Here is a 20,767-nt window from a genome sequence, read left to right on the forward strand (position 1 = left end):
AATGTATTTTGTTTTATTTTTTGAAATGGAAAGGTTTTTGTTTGATTGTTTGACCAGAATGTGGGATTGTATACCAAAATAATCTGGAGAAGAGATTTTAACTAACACATCCTATTCTTTGACAGCTCTTCATGTTAGTGAATCAGATATATCACTAGAGCGTTCTTTGTATGATAATGATTCTAATTAATTGTCTCCATTTTGAGTTTATTGTATGAAGAACTTACTGTAGAATGTTTGCCTCTGGAAGTAATATTTGTCAATATAGTATTTTACTCAAGAACCAGAAGAACTATTGAGCAAGGGGAATAGGTTTACTTTTAGCTACAATATGCTGTCAATATGTTAGAGATCTCCATATTAATATGGGAAGAGTCCACAGCTGCATTCCTTACTTGTGGGAAATACTGAACCTGGCCACCAGGAAGAGACAAAGACACCCCAGCCAAAGGCTTAAATACCTCCCCCACTTCCTCATAACCCCAATCATTCTTTGCCTTTCGTCACAGGAGGTTGGCAGAGAAAATTTTGGAGTAGTCTCTTATGGAGGGTAGTACTCTTCGAGATGGGACTGGAGTTTTAAGTAGTCCTGTCAGCCTCTCAGTGAGAGCATGGATGAAAGTTAGAGTCCGGAGATGCAGGGAGATTCTTTCTGCGAAACCATCCCGACTCATATTAACAGCTCCATAGGCAATCAGCATTTACGAGTTTCGCTGCCTGCTTTCTTCATTCAAATCCATGTCAGAAGCGATGCTACTATCTGTGACACTTGAAGGGCCGTGTTCCTGTTCCACGGCTTAGATTCTGGTAAGATCGTTTCATATTTTATACATGTATGATAACGCAAGAAGACAGGGTCACAGTGTGACTCCTTTTATCTGTATAGAATCAAGGGTTAATATTATTGAACAGGGAGGAATAATCTTATATGTTTATTTGAATTTATGCTGATTTTATGTGTGAGATGTTATGGGCTCATAGGCTGATATGGAATATACAGGTTTCACTTTCACTTTAGGAGCCATGCAGCTTACAAGCTTGGCGCACTTTCTCATAGCAGGGACGGTCCTGCATTGTGCACCATGTGATTCATTCCCTTTCTCCTGACCGGGTGTCTATCAGAGAGAAGTCAGAAATCTCTGTACTGTCTGGGAGGGGGTGAGTGCCCCAGCCAGTTTTCCCGTAGCATTGCTGATCCTCCATCTGGAGGGGGACTTTTTCTCCAGACGTTACTGCGCAGTTCAGATGGCGGTGTCTGCGGCCTTTAATGCTTTACCTTGCCCTGCTAAGCGCAAGCGAAAGGTTACATATTGCACTCCTTCCCAGAGTACATCAGATAATTTATTGGATTTAACTGAGGGTTATCCGAGGATGAAGTTCTTTCTGAGACTTCAGAGTATAAACATTCTGTGTCATAGTCTGCTGCCTCTAAACCTCCGGCTGCGGAGGAACTAGACTTTAGTTTAGGAATTTGCGCTTTCTTCTAAGGGAAGTTTTTGGCAAATTCAGAGGTTCCAGAGGCCAAATTGCCTGATGAACCTTTAATTCCTAAATTGGATAGAGTTTGAGGACAGGGTGGTACCTTATCCTTCCCTGCTCCTGTTAGATGGCGAACATTATTAAGAATGAATGGGACAGGATTGGATTCCTTTTTCCCCCTCTTCTCCCTTTAACAAATTGTCCCCGGTCCTGGACTCTCAATGGAGTTGTGAGGTTCCATCCCTAAATGGGATGGTGTTATCTTCATCCTTGCTAAACGTACTACTATCCCGCTTGACGATATTTCTTCGTTTGTAGAGCCCATGGATAAAAGATGGAAACTCTGTTAAGAAAGATGTTTTTAACATACGGGCTATTTGTTTCAACCGGTGGAGGCCGTTTTTCGAGGTTACTGAAAAAACTACCTTCTGGTGTGACTCCTTATAGGATTTGATCGGGGTGAAGGATCCCCTCAACGTTACTCAGAAAAGATTTATGGCCTTGGGGGTTGTTAATTCTTTTATCTGTACTGCTATTAGGCAGTTTATTCGCTTGTATGCTATGGTTTCAGCTTTTTCTGTTCAGGCCTGTCGGGCTCTGGCTGAAGTCATGGTCTGCTGATATGACTTCTAAGTCTAGACTTCTTCTCTCCCTTTAAGGGAATGATTTGTCTGGTCGAGGCCTGGACTCAAAAATCTCCATGGTCACAGGGGGCAAGGGTGCCCTTCTACCGCAAGAGTATATGAAATAATCTAAGGGACGATTTTCGTTCTTTTCGTTCTGATAAAGCCCATGTCATCAGTCCTCCGCTAAGCCAGAGTAAACCAAGAGCTCTTGGAAGCCGGCTCAGTCCTGTAATAAATCCAAGCAGAGCAAGAAGCCTGCCGAGTCTACGCCGACATGAATGGGCGGTCCCCGGTCCTCTTCTGGATCGTGTAGGGGGCAGTATGTCACTTTCAGTCACTTGGTTCAGGGACATGCAGGATCCATGGGTCCTGGAGGTCATAGCTCAGGGTTACAAGATAGTTTTTAAGTCTCAGCCACCCAAGGGCAGATTCCTCTTGTCTTCCTGACCAGAAAGGAGGGAAGCCTTTCTGGGGTGTGTACGGGATCTGTCCTCTAGGAGATATTGTCCCGGTGCCTATCGTAGTGAGAGGTTTAGGATACTATTCAAACCTTTTTGTGGTTCCTAAGAAGGAGGGAACTTTCCATCCGATTCTGGACCTAAAGTGCTTAAGCAGGTTTTTAAATGTCCCCTCGTTTAAGTTGGAGACAATAAAGTCCATTCTTCCGCTCATTTGAGAGGGATAGTTCATGACCATGATAGATTCCTGGACCAGCACTTCCAATTTATTGTTCTTCCATTTGGTCTAGCTAAAGAAATTTTTCAAAGCGTGGACCATTTGGAATATCTCCTCTGTCTTCTTCTATCCCATGGATGACAGATAATCTAGAGAGAGTTCTCTTGTATCAAGTACCAGGGTAGAATTCTCGGGTACTATAATAGTCTCCATAGACATGAGAATATTTCTAACAGACCAGAAACGTTGCAAGCTAACTTCAACATGTCTTGCCCTCCAGATCTCCTTAAGGCCATCTGTGGCTCAGTATATGGAGGTGATTGGTTTCATGGTGTCCAGCTTGGACATCATCTCCTTTGCCAGGTTTTACCTCAGACTGTTGCAACTGCGCATGTTAAACTAGTGGAACCGCGATCATTCGGATCTGTCTCAACAGATTTCGCTGGACAACCAATCAGGAGAATCGCTCTTTTGGTGGTTTTGTCCAGATCACTTGTCCTGAGGGAAGTCCGTCTCAAGACCATCCTGGGTGATTGGGACTATGGTTGCGAATCTGTCAGGATGGGGAGCTGTTTGAGGTGCCAGGAAGGCACAGGGCATCTGGTCTCAGGCAATATACAATGCTCTGAAGGCTTGGCCTCTGCTGAGTTCGTCCCAGTTAATCAGATTCCAATCAAACAATATATCCTCAATTGCTTACATCAACCATCAGGGGGGAACGAGAAGCTCCCTAACTATGAGGGAAGTATCTCAGATTCTGGTGTGGGGGAAACCCGCATTTGTTTGCTGTCAGCGATCCATATTCAGGGTGTGGACAACTGGGAAGCAGATTTCCTCAGCAGACAATCCTTTCATCCGGGAGAATGGTCTCTCCATCCCGAGTGTTTGCAGAGATTGCAAGAGGAAGATCTTATAACATCTCAATACCAAGCTACCCAGATAGGGGTCGACGTACAGGGATTCTAAGGCGGAGCTAACAGATGCATTAGCGGTGCCTTGGAGGTTCAATCCAATTTATCCTTTCCGACCGTTACCACTACTTCATAGTGTAGTGGCTCGAGTCAAGAAAGTGTCAGTGATACTGACTTCTCTGTCTTGGCCGCAAAGGATATGGTTCACAAATCTAGTGGGGATGTCATCATCTTCTCCGTGGAAGTTACCTTGTCGCAGGGATCTGCTGACCAAGGTCTCTTTGTTCATCAATGTCTAGATTCTCTGAGGCTGACTGCGTGGAGATTGAACGCTTAATCTTAGCCAAGAGAGGGTTTGTGATAGAATTATATTTACTCTCATTCAAGCTCGTAAGCTGGTTGCTTGTCACATCTATCATAAGGTGTGGAGGACCTACTTATTCTGTTCTCCAGGATGAACTGGAGAAGGACTTTTCTGCAAGTCCCCTGAAGGGACAGTTTTCGTCCCTGTCTGTGTTACTGCACCAGAGGTTTGCAGAGCTTCCAGATGTGCAGCCATTTGTTAAGGCTCTGCTGGGATCAGACCTGTGTTTAGATCTAAGGCTCCTCATTGGAGTTTAAATCTTGTCCTTAAGGTTTTGCAACGGGCTCCGTTGGAGCCTATGCATGAAGTAGACATTAAATTATAGTCTTGGCAGGTTCTTTTTCTGCTAGCTATTGCTACTGCGCGCAGAGTCTCTGAGATTTCTGCCTTGCAATGCGACCCTCCTTATCTGGTGTTTTATGAAGATAAGGCTGTTCAACGAACCAAGTTAGGTTTTCTTCCTAAGGTTGTGTCAATTTGCAGCATCATTCAAGAGATTGTGGTTCCTTTATGTCCTAATCCTTCTTTGTCGAAGGAACGTTTACAGTGTATTTCTGGATGTTGTTTGTGCCTTGAAGTTCTATCTTTGGGCCACGAAGGAATTTAGACAAACCTCTTTCTCTATTCGTTCTCTTTTTCCGGGAAGCGTAGGGGGTCATAGGGCCTCTTTGACTTCATTATCTTTTTGTCTGAGGAATGTCATCCGTTTAGCATAGAAACGGCGGGACATAAGCCTCCTCTGAGGATTACTACAAGAGCAGTGGTTCCTCTTGGGCCTTCAAAAATGAGGCCTCTATGGATCAGTTTTGTAAGGCGGCTATCTGGTGCCCTCAGATTAGGGTTTGCCTCTTTTTTCCCTCCCGTTACCATTCTGTGTACTCTAGAGCGTGGGTATATGTTTCCCACAAGTAAGGAATGCAGCTGTGGACTCTTTGCATATTAAGATGGAAAACAAAAATTATGCTTACCTGAATTTAATTTCCATCTCTATGGGAAGAGTCCACAGCTCCTGCCCGTGTTCTCTGATGGACGGCCCTAAATTTGAAATTTTTTCTTCTGGCACCTTTTTTCACCCTGATATTTCTCCTACTGTTCCTCGTTCCCTCAGCAGAATGACTGGGGTTATGAGGAAATGGGGGAGGTATTTAAGCCTTTGGATGGGGTGTCTGTGTCTCCTTCCAGTGGCCAGGTTCAGTATTTCCCACAAATAAGGAATGCAGCTTCACATACAGATGGAAATGAAATTATCAGGTAAGCATAATTTATGTTTTTCAATAAATCTGGCTTCAATAAATCTGGCTCTTTACTTCCCAAAAAAACACCACCTTATAACACCTTAGGTGTATATTAATAATATACCCCTCTTGTTAAATCAATGTTTCTTTTAATTTGGAACTCATATTACAGGTTGAAAGTAGCTGAATGAAAGTCTAGGGTGAGATTACATCTGTATGTCAGAGATTGCGGGTTCGCTAAATCCCTCACATAATAGACTTCTATGGGGACAGACAAAAAAATCATGTCAGAAATTAAATTGGGTGCTAAGCCGATGGTGTGTTAAACCTGCCCTCATGGAAGTTCTTCACTTAGTTATATACTATAGTGTTGAATTGAAATATATGTGAAAAACACTGCACACTTAAAACAAATATATATATTTGTGCTAGCGGTAACGCAAGTTTTTGCATGTACTTGCATGTGTTCCCCTATAGAAATCAATCGGGTTAATAGTTTATTTAGATACTTTGTGAAGTGGGGGGATGGTGGTTTAGGGGTTAATAGTATTATTTAGTGTTTGCGATGTGGGGGATGGCGGTTTAGGGGTTAATAGTGTTATTTAGTGTTTGCGATGTGGGGTGATGGCAGTTTAGGGGTTAATATAATTATTTAGTGTCTGTGATGTGGGGGGATGGCGGTTTAGGGGTTATTAGTTTAGTTTATGAGTGTAAGTGTACTTTGTTATGTATTTTTGTTATGTTTTGTGCAACTTTTGATTTTCGTTACCCAGTTTACCACAGCTCTTAGATCGCGGTAAGGATTGATGCGTTTGTGCCGCACTTGTAAGCTAGCCCAATATGTCAATTCTCCAAAAGAGCAACATTTTTAGCACTATACATAGTGCTTGAGTGCATAACTTAAAGGGACACTATACCCAAACATTTTCTTTCATGATTAAGTAGAGAATACAATTTTAAACAACATTCCAATTTACTTCTATTACCTAATTTGCTTCATTCTTTAGATATACTTTAATGAAGAAATAGCAATGCACACGGTGAACCAATCACAGGAGGCCTTTATGTGCAGCTACCAATCAGCAGCTACTAAGCATATCTAGATATGCTTTTTAGCAAAGAATATCATGAGAATGAAGCAAATTAGACAATAGAAGTAAATTAGAAAGTTGTTTATAATTGTATGCTCTTTCTAAATCATGAAAGAAAAAATGTGATTTTCATGTCCTTTTAACTCACCACTTGTAATATGAGCACTAATAACTCTCCCTGTGCTTAAAAAAAATGTTGGCTGCTTTAAGATTCTCTTTGTTTACCATTAACTTCTAATATCAGATTGTTCTCTATTCATAGAACGGCTCAGAGCAAACGATAAAGTACTCTGCATTATTGATTGTGCTTCACTTGTAATCAAAGAGGAGAGTAAATTTAAGTACAAAAACTTTTACTAAATAGGTATAAATATTTATGGTATACACCCTCAAAATGTGTCAAGAAATTAACCAAAAAGGTAGATAAGGAGTCCAACAAATCCAGATATCCCAAAAATAGAGAGGGAATACAGCAGTCTATTTTTGTAACACTATCTTTATTACAGAATATATAAATATTAGAAAAATATATATACTTGAACACAAGTATGACAATGTATATACATATCCAGCCTACAATAATCTAAAATATTTTTATAATAAATCCAATGCAAAAAATATATACAGCCATGTGACCAATCGTAAGTAAGTAGCCACTATCTTTTGAGAGCAATATCAGACCAGCAACACCCTAACCACACATAGACTCCACCTGGAAGTAGGTAGGTAATATATAGGAGGGACAAATAAAGGGAGTCTGATAGTTAAACAAGCATGTGACAGGAACAATATCAATAGATACAATAAACACATTCACATTCATAGCAATGTGTCACTTTGATCAAACATAAGTCTGTTCATTAGGTTTATAGTATGAATATATGGCTGAGCAAATCTTAAAAAAAAAGATCCTTATAGTATGTATTCTTCAAAACAATGTCTCACATACATTGCAACTAGCAATTCTAAAAAATGGCTGTCTGTGGAGAGATACAGCATAAATATTACTCTATTCGAGACCTCCACAAATGGAGAGATCTCTTTTAGATGGCAGTGATACGATTACAACAGATAATAGTTGGAAATTAAACATCCGTAGTCACTGTTTCCCTGGTATAATTGCCATAAAAATTCCTTGTACAAACAAACGACTAGATTACGAGTTTTGCATTAGAGGCTATGTGGTGCTAACGAGCAGTTTATGCTCACCGCTCACTTACAGACAGCGCTGGTATTACGGGTTTTTACAAACCAGACGAGAAGTGAGCGTTGAGCAACATTTTGCTCATTACCGCAGTCCAATACCAGCGCTGCTTACGTTAGCGGTGAGCTGGTGTAACGTGCTCGTGCATGATTTCCCCATAGGAATCGTCAGGGAGAGCCGGCTGCAAAAAAGTCTAACACCTGCCAAAAAGTAGCGTAAAACTCACTAACGCAGCCCCATTGATTCCTATGGGGAAATAACATTTATGTCTACACCGAACACCCTAACATGAACCCCGAGTCTAAACACCCCTAATCTTACATTTATTAACCCCTAATCTGCCGCCCCCGACATCGCCGACACCTACATTATAATTATTAACACCTAATCTGCCGCTCCGGATACCGCCGCCACCTACATTATACTTATGAACCCCTAATCTGCTGCCCCCGACATTGCAGACACCTACATTATATTTATTAACCCCTAATCTGCTGCCCCCAACGTCGCCGCCACTATAATAAACATATTAACCCCTAAACCGCCACACTCCCACCTCACAAACATTACTTAAATATTATTAACCCCTAATCTGCCGGCCCTAACATCGCCGCCAGCTACCTACATTTATTAACCCCTAATCTGCCACCCCCAACATCACCGCCACTATATTAAAGTTATTAACCCCTAAACCTAAGTCTAACCCTAAACCTAACACCCCCTAACTTAAATATAATTAAAAGAAATCTAAATAAAATTCCTATCATTAACTAAATTATTCCTACTGTAGCATAAATCTCATAACTAAAGTGCTAAAAAGTACACTAACACCCATAAACTACCTATTAACCCCTAAACCGAGGCCCTCCCGCATCACAAACACTATAATAAAATTATCAACCCCTAATCTGCCACTCTGGACATCGCTGCCACTATAATAAACATATTAACCCCTAAACCGCCGTACTCCCACCTTGCAAACACTAGTTAAATATTATTAACCCCTAATCTGCTGTCCCTAACATCACCGCCACCTATCTACATTTATTAACCCCTAATCTGCCGCCCCCAACGTTGCCGCCACTATATTATATTTATTAACCCCTAAACCTAAGTCTTACCCTAACACCCCCTAACTTAAATATAATTTAAATAAATATAAATAAAACCTACAATTATTACCTTAATTAGTCCTATTTAAAATTAAAAACTTACCTGTAAAATAAACCCTAAGCTAGCTACAATATAACTAACAGTTACATTATAGTTATCTTAGGTTTTATTTTTATTTTACAGGCAAGTTTGTATTTATTTTAACTAGGTAGAATAGTTACTAAATAGTTATTAACTATTTACTAACTACCTAGCTAAAATAAATACAAATTGACCTGTAAAATAAAACCTAACCTGTCTTACACTAACACCTAACCTAACCCTACAATTAAATAAATTCCCTAAATTAAATACAATTAACTAAATTAAACCTACTCTAATAGCCCGATCAAAATAAAAAAGCCCACCCAAAATAAAAATAAAACCCTAGCCTAAACTAAACTACCAATAGCCCTTAAAAGGGCCTTTTGCGGAGCATTGCCCCAAAGAAATAAGCTCTTTTACCTGTAAAAAAAAATACAAACAACCCCGCCAACAGTAACCCACCACCCACACAACCAACCCCCAAAATAAAACCCTAACTAAAAAAACCTAAGTTCCCCATTGCCCTGAAAAGGGCATTTGGATGGGCAATGCCCCACAAAAGGCCCTTTTAAGGGCTATTGGTAGTTTAGTTTAGGCTAGGTTTTTTTTATTTTGGGTGGGCTTTTTTATTTTGATAGGGCTATTAGATTAGGTGTAATTAGTTTGAAGATCTTGTAATTTGTTTTTTATTTTCTGTAATTTAGTGTTTGCTTGTTTGTTTTTGTAATTTAGCTAAATGTTATGAATTTAGTTAATTGTATTTAATTTAGGGAATTTATTTAATTGTAGGGTTAAGTTAGGTGTTAGTGTAAGACAGGTGAGGTTTTATTTTACAGGTCAATTTGTATTTATTTTAGCTAGGTAGTTATTAAATAGTTAATAACTATTTAGTAACTATTCTACCTAGTTAAAATAAATACAAACTTGTCTGTAAAATAAAAATAAAACCTAAGATAACTATAATGTAACTATTAGATATATTGTAGCTAGCTTAGAGTTTATTTTACAGGTAAGTATTTAGTTTTAAATAGGAATAATTTAGGTAATAATTGTAGGTTTTATTTATATTTATTTGAATTATATTTAAGTTAGGGGGTGTTAGGGTTAGGGTTAGACCTAGGTTTAGGGGTTAATAAATATAATATAGTGGTGGCGACATTGGGGGAGGCAGATTAGGGGTTAATAATATTTAACTAGTGTTTGCTATGCGGGAGTACGGCGGTTTAGAGGTTAATATGTTTATTATAGTGGCGGCGACGTTGGGGGCGGCAGATTAGGGGTTAATAATATTATGTAGGTGTCAGTGATATTGTGGGCAGTAGATTAAGGGTTAATAAATATAATGTAGGTGTCGGCGATGTTGGGGGCAGCAGATTAGGGGTTCATAAGTATAATTTAGGTGTCAGCGATGTCCGGAGCGGCAGATTAGAAAAGCAGGCTGTGTGTTCCAGCACATCAGACCTATTCTGACCCTCTAACTTGCAGCTTTGACTCATGTTTGTAGGGGACAGCTGTACTCACTACAGGGATTGCTATGCTCTTCATACTCCCTTAGCTACTGAGCTCCTGTAAGAGCTCTTGTTCCTGATCCTGCTTCGCTCTAAAGAAGGAAGAGGTTCACCTACTGGAGCCTGGTCGTGGGTCCAGGGCGCAGAGCAGACGGCGAGATACCAGCCCAGCAGCGGTGGTTCATAGAGTCTGCATTACTGATGGTGGCTACGCAGTAGTTATAGTGTCTACGGTGCTGATGATCCTTTGGGGAGCGCTAGGAGCATCCTTTTCTATGGTCCAACTTCCAGCCAGCCTGGAGGCAACCGTAACAGGGGTTAATAAATATAATGTAGGTGTCTGCGATGTCGGGGGCGGCAGATTAGGGGTTAATAAGTGTAAGATTAGGGGTGTTTAGACTCTGGGTTTTGTTAGGGTGTTAGGTGTAAACATAAATTTTGTTTCCCCATAGGAATCAATGGGGCTGCGTTACTGAGCTTTGTGCTGCTGTTTTACAGATGTTAGGCTTTTTTTCAGCCGGCTCTCCCCATTGATGTCTATGGGGAAATTGTGCACGAGCACGTATAACCAGCTCACCGCTGACTTAAGCAGCGCTGGTATTAGAGTGCGGTATGGAGCACAGTTTTGCTCTACGCTCACTTCTTGCCTTTTAATGCACGGTTTGTAAAAACCTGTAATACCAGTGCTGTAGGTAAGTGAGCGGTGAGAATAATGTGCAAGTTAGCACCGCACCCCTCATAACGCAAAACTCATAATCTAGCCGTATGTATGGACACCCTGGATCTTAACATTAAACATTAGGTGTTCAAGTGTGTCTAGTTTAGTTATTTTAAAGTTGTTTTTAAAAAAGTTCATTATTTCACCAAAGAAAAAATTTGCTCATCAAGCAGAGAAGAGTCATTTACTTTCAGCGTCCTGCTTTCTCTCTGATTAGAATTCCTTTTAGTTCTTCCAGAGATAGCTGGGATGTTAATACATGTGTACACACAAAGGAAAATAGTCCTTGCAATTAAAAGTGTTTGTGAAACATCTTGTAGTAGGATACACCCAATTACTTTATTTTATGGGGATGAATTATCAAGCTCCGAATAGAGCTTGATGCCCCTGTTTCCGTGTGAGCATTCAGGCTCACTGGAAACAGTAGTTATGAAGCAGCGGTCTAAAGACCACTGCTCCATAACTTGTCCACTGCCTCTGAGGCTACGGTCTTCAATCTGCCCAATCGGGCTGATTGACACCCCTGCGGTCGATTAGCCACAAATCTGCAGGGGGTGGCATTGCACAAGCTTTTCACCAGAATTGATTATGCTGTCGGCATTTATCGATGTGCGGTGGACATGATATTCTACATCGTATCATGTCCGTCCGCACTTAAGAAAATCGGCCCCTATATATCAATTGTATGTTCAGTCTGTTTATCTATTTTGGTGTCTGTATGTCTATCAATTTATGGTCAGCAGGCAAGATTCTCTGCAGAATGCTGACCTGTGCAAGATAATATATCTGCTGCAGATTCAACCTTACCAGTTTCATCCCAAAGTCAAAGGTAACCTGTTTTGCTTTTAATGTTACTGTGCCTTCATGCCTCCTGCTTCCTCTGCCAGTGTTACTTGCTTCACATTTACTTGGTATACATCTTAATGGTAAAAAAAAATGACACTCAGATACCTTGTGATCATAATACTTTAAATGACATAATTATAGTTTTTTTTTTACAGCAGAGTGAACTTTATCAAGATCATAATATTAGATGTTATCATTACAGAGTCTTACACATCCTGAGAGCCAGAGAGTAACATCTAACATTTTACTAAAGCTCTTAGCTTTTTTGATTATTTAACATCATCTATATATAAATGCCCCTTTCATGTGTTCTAAAAAGTTTGTGTCTGGCTTCTCAGTATTCAGCTGCAATTACAAATAAAAATGTCACCCCTGCTATAAAAAATGTAACCATGGGTGTCCATCCTCAGGCTAAAAGGCAACCATTCAGCATTTCATTGGTTTTAATTTGCTTTCATTAAAGCGATGTTAAATCCTAGCGGTTGTGAAATGCTAGGATTTACCAGTACAACAAATAAAGGGGACTTTCAGTCATAAAGTATAAAATATTTCATGCTGAAAGTTCCTTTTTATTTGCCAGAAGCATATGCCACTCTGAGCAGCTAAGGCCACTTGCAGCCGAACACAATTTTTTCAATCAGGTGATGTTTACACCTCTTAGTCAATAGCCGTATGGCCCAGTTGGCATTATGTCGGATAGTTAGTACGCTATTGGCTAAGATCACCTCACTGAAGAATAGCGCTCTGCCGTGGGCATCCTGAGGCATTCAACGCGGCATATGCTGCAGACAAATAAAGGATCTTTCGGCATGAAGTATTTTATACTTCATGACTGAAAGTTCCCTTTATTTGTTGCACTGGTAAATCCTAGCATTAAAAAATAAAAAATAAAAAAACCTAGGATTTGCCATCACTTTAACCAGAGTGTATAGATTAAATGCATATAAATACAGTGTGTGTGTGTGTATGTAAGTGTGTGTGCATAAAACAATATTAATTGTGAGGGGTGTGGAAGTCTTGGTGAGTTCCCACACTTTTTTTTTGTAGAACTTGACCCCTGCTCTGTAAGACAAAAAAAGGAAATAACAACATCAAATATCAATATCAAGTAATAAAAAAATTTGTCAGATGACAGTTGGTGGAAAGAGTTTGAAAAAAGCAGCAAATGTCGTTTCTTAACATTGTAAAACAACTCACATCCAACATTTGTCCTGCATTTATTTAAATACATATTTTTGATAGTTTAGTTTGATTTTACTATATTGTTTTTGTTTGTTTTTTATATATTTTTGTGTATGTACTTTATGCATATTTTTGTAAATATGTACATTTAAATTTTCTTTTAAATAAACCGTCTAATTAAAACATGCTCACTCTACAAATGATGCTAACAAGCGTCTCTCTTATTGCATTGATCTTTCCAACTTTCCATCTACTAAAAAACATGTAAATATTCATTTAAAATTAACCTTTTAATATTGAAAATAGTTTGTTATTAAAATGACATTCTGATATTTGATGACCCCAACAAAGGAAGTTTTCCTCCAAGTGGATGCATTTTGGATGGGTAAGATCTATTAAGCGTAAAGAAAAAATATTTTTATATTACCAATTTATTTTCTTAATAAAAGCTATTCATTTATCTATTTATTATTATTTAAATACATGAGAAATATCATAAAAATACAATCTGAATTTGAATATGTAAAAAGAGCCACTGTTGTAAGATTTTTCTAATAGTGATGCCCCATTAAAATCATGATTAATACAAGAACAATAAAATACACAATAGCAATTCAAATTTCAGTAGGACTGTAATATACTTCAGAATACTTTTGTATATAATAAAATGTGAATTCTAGTCAAACATTACAAATTCTCTATACTCTGTAAAGAGAAAAAGGTACTGCAGGGTTCATGTGCATGAAGCATTGTCTAATATTATACAATACTGTAGCAGGATAAAATGACTAGGAATATATATATATATATATATATATATATATAAAATTTATTTATTAATTAATTTATTTTTTTAATTAAAACTCAGCTCATTTTTAGATTAAAACAAAATCCATTTATTCAGTTACAGTTCTAAAGTTTCAGCCCCAGCTTGGGTCTTTCTAAACGAACTAAATAAATGGATTTTGTTTTTAAAATTTGCTGAGTTTTAATTGAAGAATATTTTAATGAAAAACGCGTGGCTATCTTTGATAAAAAGTGTGCTATTCCATATGTTAAAACTATATATATATATATATATATATATATATATATATATATATATATATATATATATATATATATATATATATATATATATATATATATATTCTTGATATTCATGTACTCACTGCCTTCAGTTAGTGTACAACTTTATCCCGGTGTCTCCTCCAAGCAGTGCAAACACAAGGATCCAAGTATGAGGGCACTCACAGGATTTAATTCATCAAAGTTTATTCAACGCTTATTTTCCATCTAATAAATGTCGACGTTTTGGCTTATAGTTCAAGTCTTTTTCAAGACAATCTTTGCTGGTTAGAAATAAACGCTCAGCTACACGATGGGGTTACACACGCTGAGCGTTTATTTCTAACCAGGAAAGATTGTCTTGAAAAAGGCTTGAACTATAAGCCGAAACGTCAACATTTATTAGATGGAAAATAAGTGTTGAATAAACTTTGATTAATTAAATCCTGTGAGTGCTCTCATACTTGTGCATATACAGTATGTTAATATAGTCAATAAGCAGAAAATAAACCATAGTTATATTAATGTGTGCATAGCTAATCATGATCCTGTATATATACAAAAACTTACTATTAGTGTGTAGGTGCATAAGTAAATACGTTTCTGTATATATACAGGATCATGATTAGCTATGCACACATTAATATGACTATGGTTTATTTTCTGCTTATTGACTTTATTATTAATAGGTTGGAAAAGAATTGTTACGGCACAACACACTGAAGATAGCACATGGTTATGTTGATTAATATGTTATTGGTGGAGCACTGTGGGGAGGGGCTTTGAATGTCTTTATATTGTCTCATTGTTCACTTTTTTTGTCTGAGGAAGAAGTGAAAACCTTGAAACGTCACGTAGTAAAGTTTATTGAATTTATAAATCCAGAGAGTGCATTTCTTCATTCATCTGTATTATTTTTGATGCACCCTGGTATTAATACTAATGAAAGTCTGTGAGAGTGCTGCATCTTCCAGTTAGTGTGCGTGTATATATATATATATATATATATATATATATAAAGAGAGAGACAGAATTTGATCCCTGTAGAAAATCTCCAAACAAACATTGCTGTCTGCACAAAACCTTCTAGTTTGTTATCTTCAGAAGTGTATTTTAAACATTTGCTGTGTCCCAGCAAAACAATGTACAGCCCATTTCTATTTGTATGATAATATCTTCCATATGAGGAGGTGGAGTATCAAGTATAAATAATTCATGGCTAAGCAAATAAAGAGATCTCCAATCGGCAGATAGATACAGCAGTTGCCAATTATCTCAGCTTTGCAGAGCTGAATCTTCTTGGTTCACACAGGCTTGCAGCTGTTCTGTTAAATCATTCATCAGTGTTTAAGGGATACTCTATGGATACTAAAAGAGCACATTTGAATTCATATTATAACACTCTGGGAGTTTAGCAGTGTGTATTACATTAGCTGCATGAGCTGCTGAGATTTTAGATTAGTAATAATGTTGAATAGCTTTTGTTTTTAAATCTTTTTGTATAATTTTGAATCCATTCTATCATTTTCTTTGAGGCATTAAAATCATGGTTTATTAACATTCTGATATTTTGTTACTTGTACTGTAAAAAAAATTCTTTTTACTTTCCTGTATTTACTTAAAAAATGCTGTAGCATGTAGTGCACAACTGGGTCATATTTTGAAAACGTTACAGCTAAAATTGATTTAGTGGTTGTGAATATAACTTCTGAGTCAAAGGATTATAGTATTTTAAACTGAGTAGGTAATTACAATTATAGGTCTAATCTGAGAAGGATACTTCAAGTCAGGCAAAATACATGACATCCAAAAAAAACTGACATTTAAAAAAATTAAACCAATCTGGACCAATTTGGCGATTACTGAACATAAAATGTCTTTTCTGGTGACCTTTGAACTTGACTGGCTTTAAAGCATTTGCATTATTCCAACCAACATGAAACTTACTGTAAATTATTCAATCAAGATTTTACTGTCTTCGGTCCATTCAACTGACTTTTTAATTAGCTTTCTAACTCTTTTTTTTCAATTATTGTATTTAATTAACTCCCCCAATTGCTTTATTTCACTATCAAACAACAGAGGTTGCTGTATTTATGGACATGATGGCTGAATTAGCAAGTCAGTAAATCAAGGGCAAGAGACTTGACATTAACAACTTGACACATAGGGGCCTATCTATCAAGCTCCGAATGGAGCTTGATGCCCTGTGTTTCTGGCGAGCCTGCAGGCTCGCCAGAAACAGCAGTTATGAAGCAGCGGTCTAAAGACTGCTGCTCCATAACCCTGTCCGTCTGCTCTGAGCAGGCGGACAGACATTTCTGCAATTCAACCCGATCGAGTACGATCGGGTTGATTGACACCCCCTGCTGGCGGCTGATTGGCCGCGAGTCTGCAGGGGGCGGCGTTGCACCAGCAGCTCTTGTGAGCTGCTGGTGCAATGCTGAATACTGAGAGCGTATTGCTCTCCGTATTCAGCGAGGTCTGGCGGACCTGATCCGCACTGTCGGATCAGGTCCTCCAGACCTTGTTAAATAGGGGCCATAAAGTTGAATGAAGTTTGTGCTATGATATACTATCTCTAGGAAGTTGTATTTTTCTTTTTTTCTAGCAGAACTGACTTGAACTGACTTTGCAATTGACTTGTGTTTAAAAAAATTGCAGACTTTGAGATTTTTCTCAATGTCAGCTATTTTAGCCAACATTTAAGTTGGTATCTTATTGGTTTAAAGTTAGAACTTTGTCAGTAGACCCATATTAAGCTTTCCTGATTATTAAATGTACATCTTTATCACAATATCCTTATTTGACACTTAACTGTTTTGCACAAGAGCATACAGAAGTAGACTCAGTAGCTACCAAATGACTATATGAATAATGTTACTGCAAACATTCAATGTTGCAAAAGCTGCTGCGATATAGCATTAAAGATTATTTTAACAACTATAAAGTTTTGTAACTATTACAATAATGTTTTTTCTCTATCATATTTTAGGTCCAAGGGTTCCTATTGTGACTGTTCACAACACATCTAGCCGAGAAAGTAAGTACTACTTTTAAATTGAATCTATAAATTGTTTATATAAACAAATAAATAACAAAGAAAAAAAATAAATTACATATAATTGTTTCTTGTTTTAGAATAAAGAATTATTCATAAATTTCAGACACAATATTTTATTATATCACAGTCATAATTTAAAATGCGGCGCACAATCCTAATAATATGAATTTATTAATTAATTAATTAAATATAATAATAATATTGTGAAAATGTTTGTTTTACACTAACAATATATTAATTGTGACCTCTGTTCATGGTAAAAAGTCTTAAAAGATCATTAATCTCAAAATATAATCCCCATAAAGGGCTAGATTACAAGTGTGGAGGTACTTTGCGCTCCTGCTTGTGCATTAACTTCGCTAGACCGAGGCTCTTTGCGCGCATCAGGTAGCATGTGTATTACAAGTTGAAAGTAAAAAGTTTTTGCACGACGTGCACAAAAAGCCAAAGTTCAAATATCGCAACCATGATAACGCATTCTCCAAGAGACTTCAATGGAGCGTGAAAAGTAAAAAAAACAAAAACATCTTACTCTCTGGCAAACCGGATTTGCGTTTCCTCAAGTAAACTAATCTGACATGAACTCATTTAGCAAAAAGTAGCAAAAGCACTACACAGAGAAGGAACGCTCAATTTTGGTATCTTTTTAAAGTGCACACATTTACACAATAAACTTTTTATTTATTGTAGTGTTAATAAAAGTTATGTTTTAATTTCCCACATCAACCCTTTGGTCTTGGATGGTACTCAATGAAGCTTTCATCCAAATTATAATTCTTTTTGGGAACAGAAGTGCTACACAAGTGCATCCTTCTAGTCTCTATCATTCTTTTGGTATAGACTATATCTGTAACTAATTTGACATGAAATATGAATATTTCACATTCCAATGTTCTTCACATAGCAGAAAATGTTCTATTTATAAATACATATTTCTATATATATGATGTTTGGTAAAATATACACTCACCGGCCACTTAATTAGGTACACTTTGCTAGTACCTGGTTGGACCAGCTTTTGCCTTCAGAACTGCCTTAATTCTTCGTGGCATAGATTCAACAAGGTGTTGGAAACATTCCTTTGAGATTTTGAACCATTTTGACATGATAGCATCACGCTGTTGCTGCAGATTTGTCGGCTGCACATCCACATCCCAAAGGTGCTCTATTGGATTGAGATCTGGTGACTGTGGAGGCCATTTGAGTACAGTGAACTCATTGTCATGTTCAAGAAAGTTTGAGATGATTTGAGCTTGTGACATGGTGCATTATCCTGCTGGAAGTAGCCTTTAGAAGATGGGTACACTGTAGTCATAAAGGGATGGACATGGTCTGCAATAATACTCAGGTAGGCCGTGGCATTTAAATGATGCTCAATTGGTACTAAGGGGCCCAAAGTAGGCCAAGAAAATATCCCCCACACCATTACACCACCACCACCAGCCTGAACCGTTGATACAAGGCAGGATGGATCCATGCTTTCATGTTGTTTACGCCAAATTATGACTCTACCATCTGAATGTCGCAACTGAAATGGAGACTCATCAGACCAGTCAATGTTTTTTCAATCTTCTTTGTCCAATTTTGGTGAGCCTGTGCGAATTTTAGCCTCAGTTTCCTGTTCTTAGCTGACAGGAGTGGCACCCGGTGTGGTCTTCTGCTGCTGTAGCCCATCTGCTTCAAGGTTCGATGTGTTGTGCATTCAGAGATGGTATTCTGCATACCTTGGTTGTAACGAGTGGTTATTTGAGTTACTGTTGTCTTTCTATCATCTCTTACCAGTCTGCCCATTCTCCTCTGATCTCTGACATCAACAAGGCATTGTCGTCCACACAACTGCCGCTCACTGGATATCTTCTCTTTTTTGGAATTTTTTTTAAAATCCCAGTAGATCAGCAGTTTTTGAAATACTCAGACCAGCACATCTGGCACCAACAACCATGCCATGTTCAAAGTCACATAAATCTCCTTTCTTTCCCATTCTGATGCTTGGTTTGAATTTCAGCAAGTCGTCTTCACCACATTTAGATGCCTAAATGCATCGAGTTGCTGCCATGCAATTGGCTGATTAGCAATTTGTGTTACCAAGCAATTGAACAGGTGTCCCTAATAAAGTGGCCGTGAGTGTATATCTATACATATATAGATATATGTTAATATATAGGTATAGATATATACAGATGAATAAAATAATGGGTATTTAAAAATACTGAGAACATATTCCTCTATGTGAAAAACATTAGAGTGTGAAATATTTACATTAAATACATAGTTAAACATTTTATTAAATATGACTATTGCATAAATGTTTTTTCATGTTTTAAGCTACTTGACTGCAAAGAGCTCTTATGCACATATATACAGTGTATATATATATATATATTTATATATATATATATATATATATATATATATATACAAATATTTTAAAGCCCTTTGCAACCCTTTTTTTCCTAGCACCTGAGACCTCATATCGTTTAGCCCTTATCCATTTTTAATGCAATATTTTTTATAATAATTTTTATCAGACAGTGTTATTATGATTGTAACTGTACATTTAGCACGTTGCTCAAGCGCAACTTGTAATACATGCACTACTTCTGACGCACTCAAAGAACTGCAATATACCTCTTTTCCGTCCCGCGCAATAGTTAGCGCCACTCGTAATCTAGCCCAAAATGTTTATGCATAGTAAAACTCTTTACAGTATAATTTAATTATTTATTTTCAGCTATTCATGCAATATACTTCTTAAACCATATTTTTTCAACTGCCCCAGTGAGGATGGAGGGCAATTTACAGATTCTAGAACTCTGACCTAGCTTCATTCTCTATAATCAAAGTGATCAGTGACAGAGCACCTTTATATTTGTCACTGATTTCAGCAGAGGAGATAAGCTAAACATATATATATTTTCTTGCAAAATAGTGATTTCAATTAATGATTTTAAAACAATTATTTTGAATGCAGATCTTTTTGCAGTTTTTGATGTGTTTAATTGTTGATGTGTACTATTCATTAATAAATATGTGGTTTATGTCCCTTTAATGAATTTGTACAACACGTAGAAGCTAATGACTTTACATTTGGGCTTCAGGCATTTCCTCTGGCAATCCCAAGGTCCCAGTATGCTGAAGCCATCATTATCAATGAATTATTAGGCACTTTTTCATCTGCAGCTCTGCATCATAGCAGCATCCAGGAGAACCCTCAGTAACAATGTTTGGAATGTAAATATGGGAACAAAGGCAGTCGCAGAAATATTTCTGGAGGGGATGTATGGAGATATAAAAAATATACCCTGACAATAATAATAATGTTTATATAATCAAATAATAATATATGTTTAATTGGATAAAATTCTAAATTATGGAGTTAGGGTACACAATTTCCTTGCCCACACCTGGATACTCATGTATGAGACTAAGATTGAAGTGGTAAAATGATGATATAATGAAGGTTAAAGCATGAAATTGTGTTGTGGGATTAATATCCCCCATGGCCCCACCCCTGACATTCATGCATATAACTAAGGACCTGATTTAAAAAACCTTGTCGTTCAGGCAAGATATTATAAGAAGTCTTGTTGGTATGGTGA

General features: G+C 37.5%; 1 protein-coding gene across 1 annotated transcript in view; it reads left to right on the forward strand.

Annotated features, from left to right (window-relative positions):
- Positions 1-20,767, forward strand: part of DPP6 (dipeptidyl peptidase like 6) — a 1,272,214-nt gene that overhangs the window by 1,168,070 nt on the left and 83,377 nt on the right. The window contains exon 17 of the mRNA XM_053713807.1: positions 17,100-17,147. Coding sequence (XP_053569782.1) covers positions 17,100-17,147 — 48 coding nt within the window. The remainder of the gene's footprint in view (positions 1-17,099; positions 17,148-20,767) is intronic.

The sequence above is a fragment of the Bombina bombina genome, chromosome 5 (assembly GCF_027579735.1).
Source record: "Bombina bombina isolate aBomBom1 chromosome 5, aBomBom1.pri, whole genome shotgun sequence".
Lineage (NCBI taxonomy): Eukaryota > Metazoa > Chordata > Amphibia > Anura > Bombinatoridae > Bombina > Bombina bombina.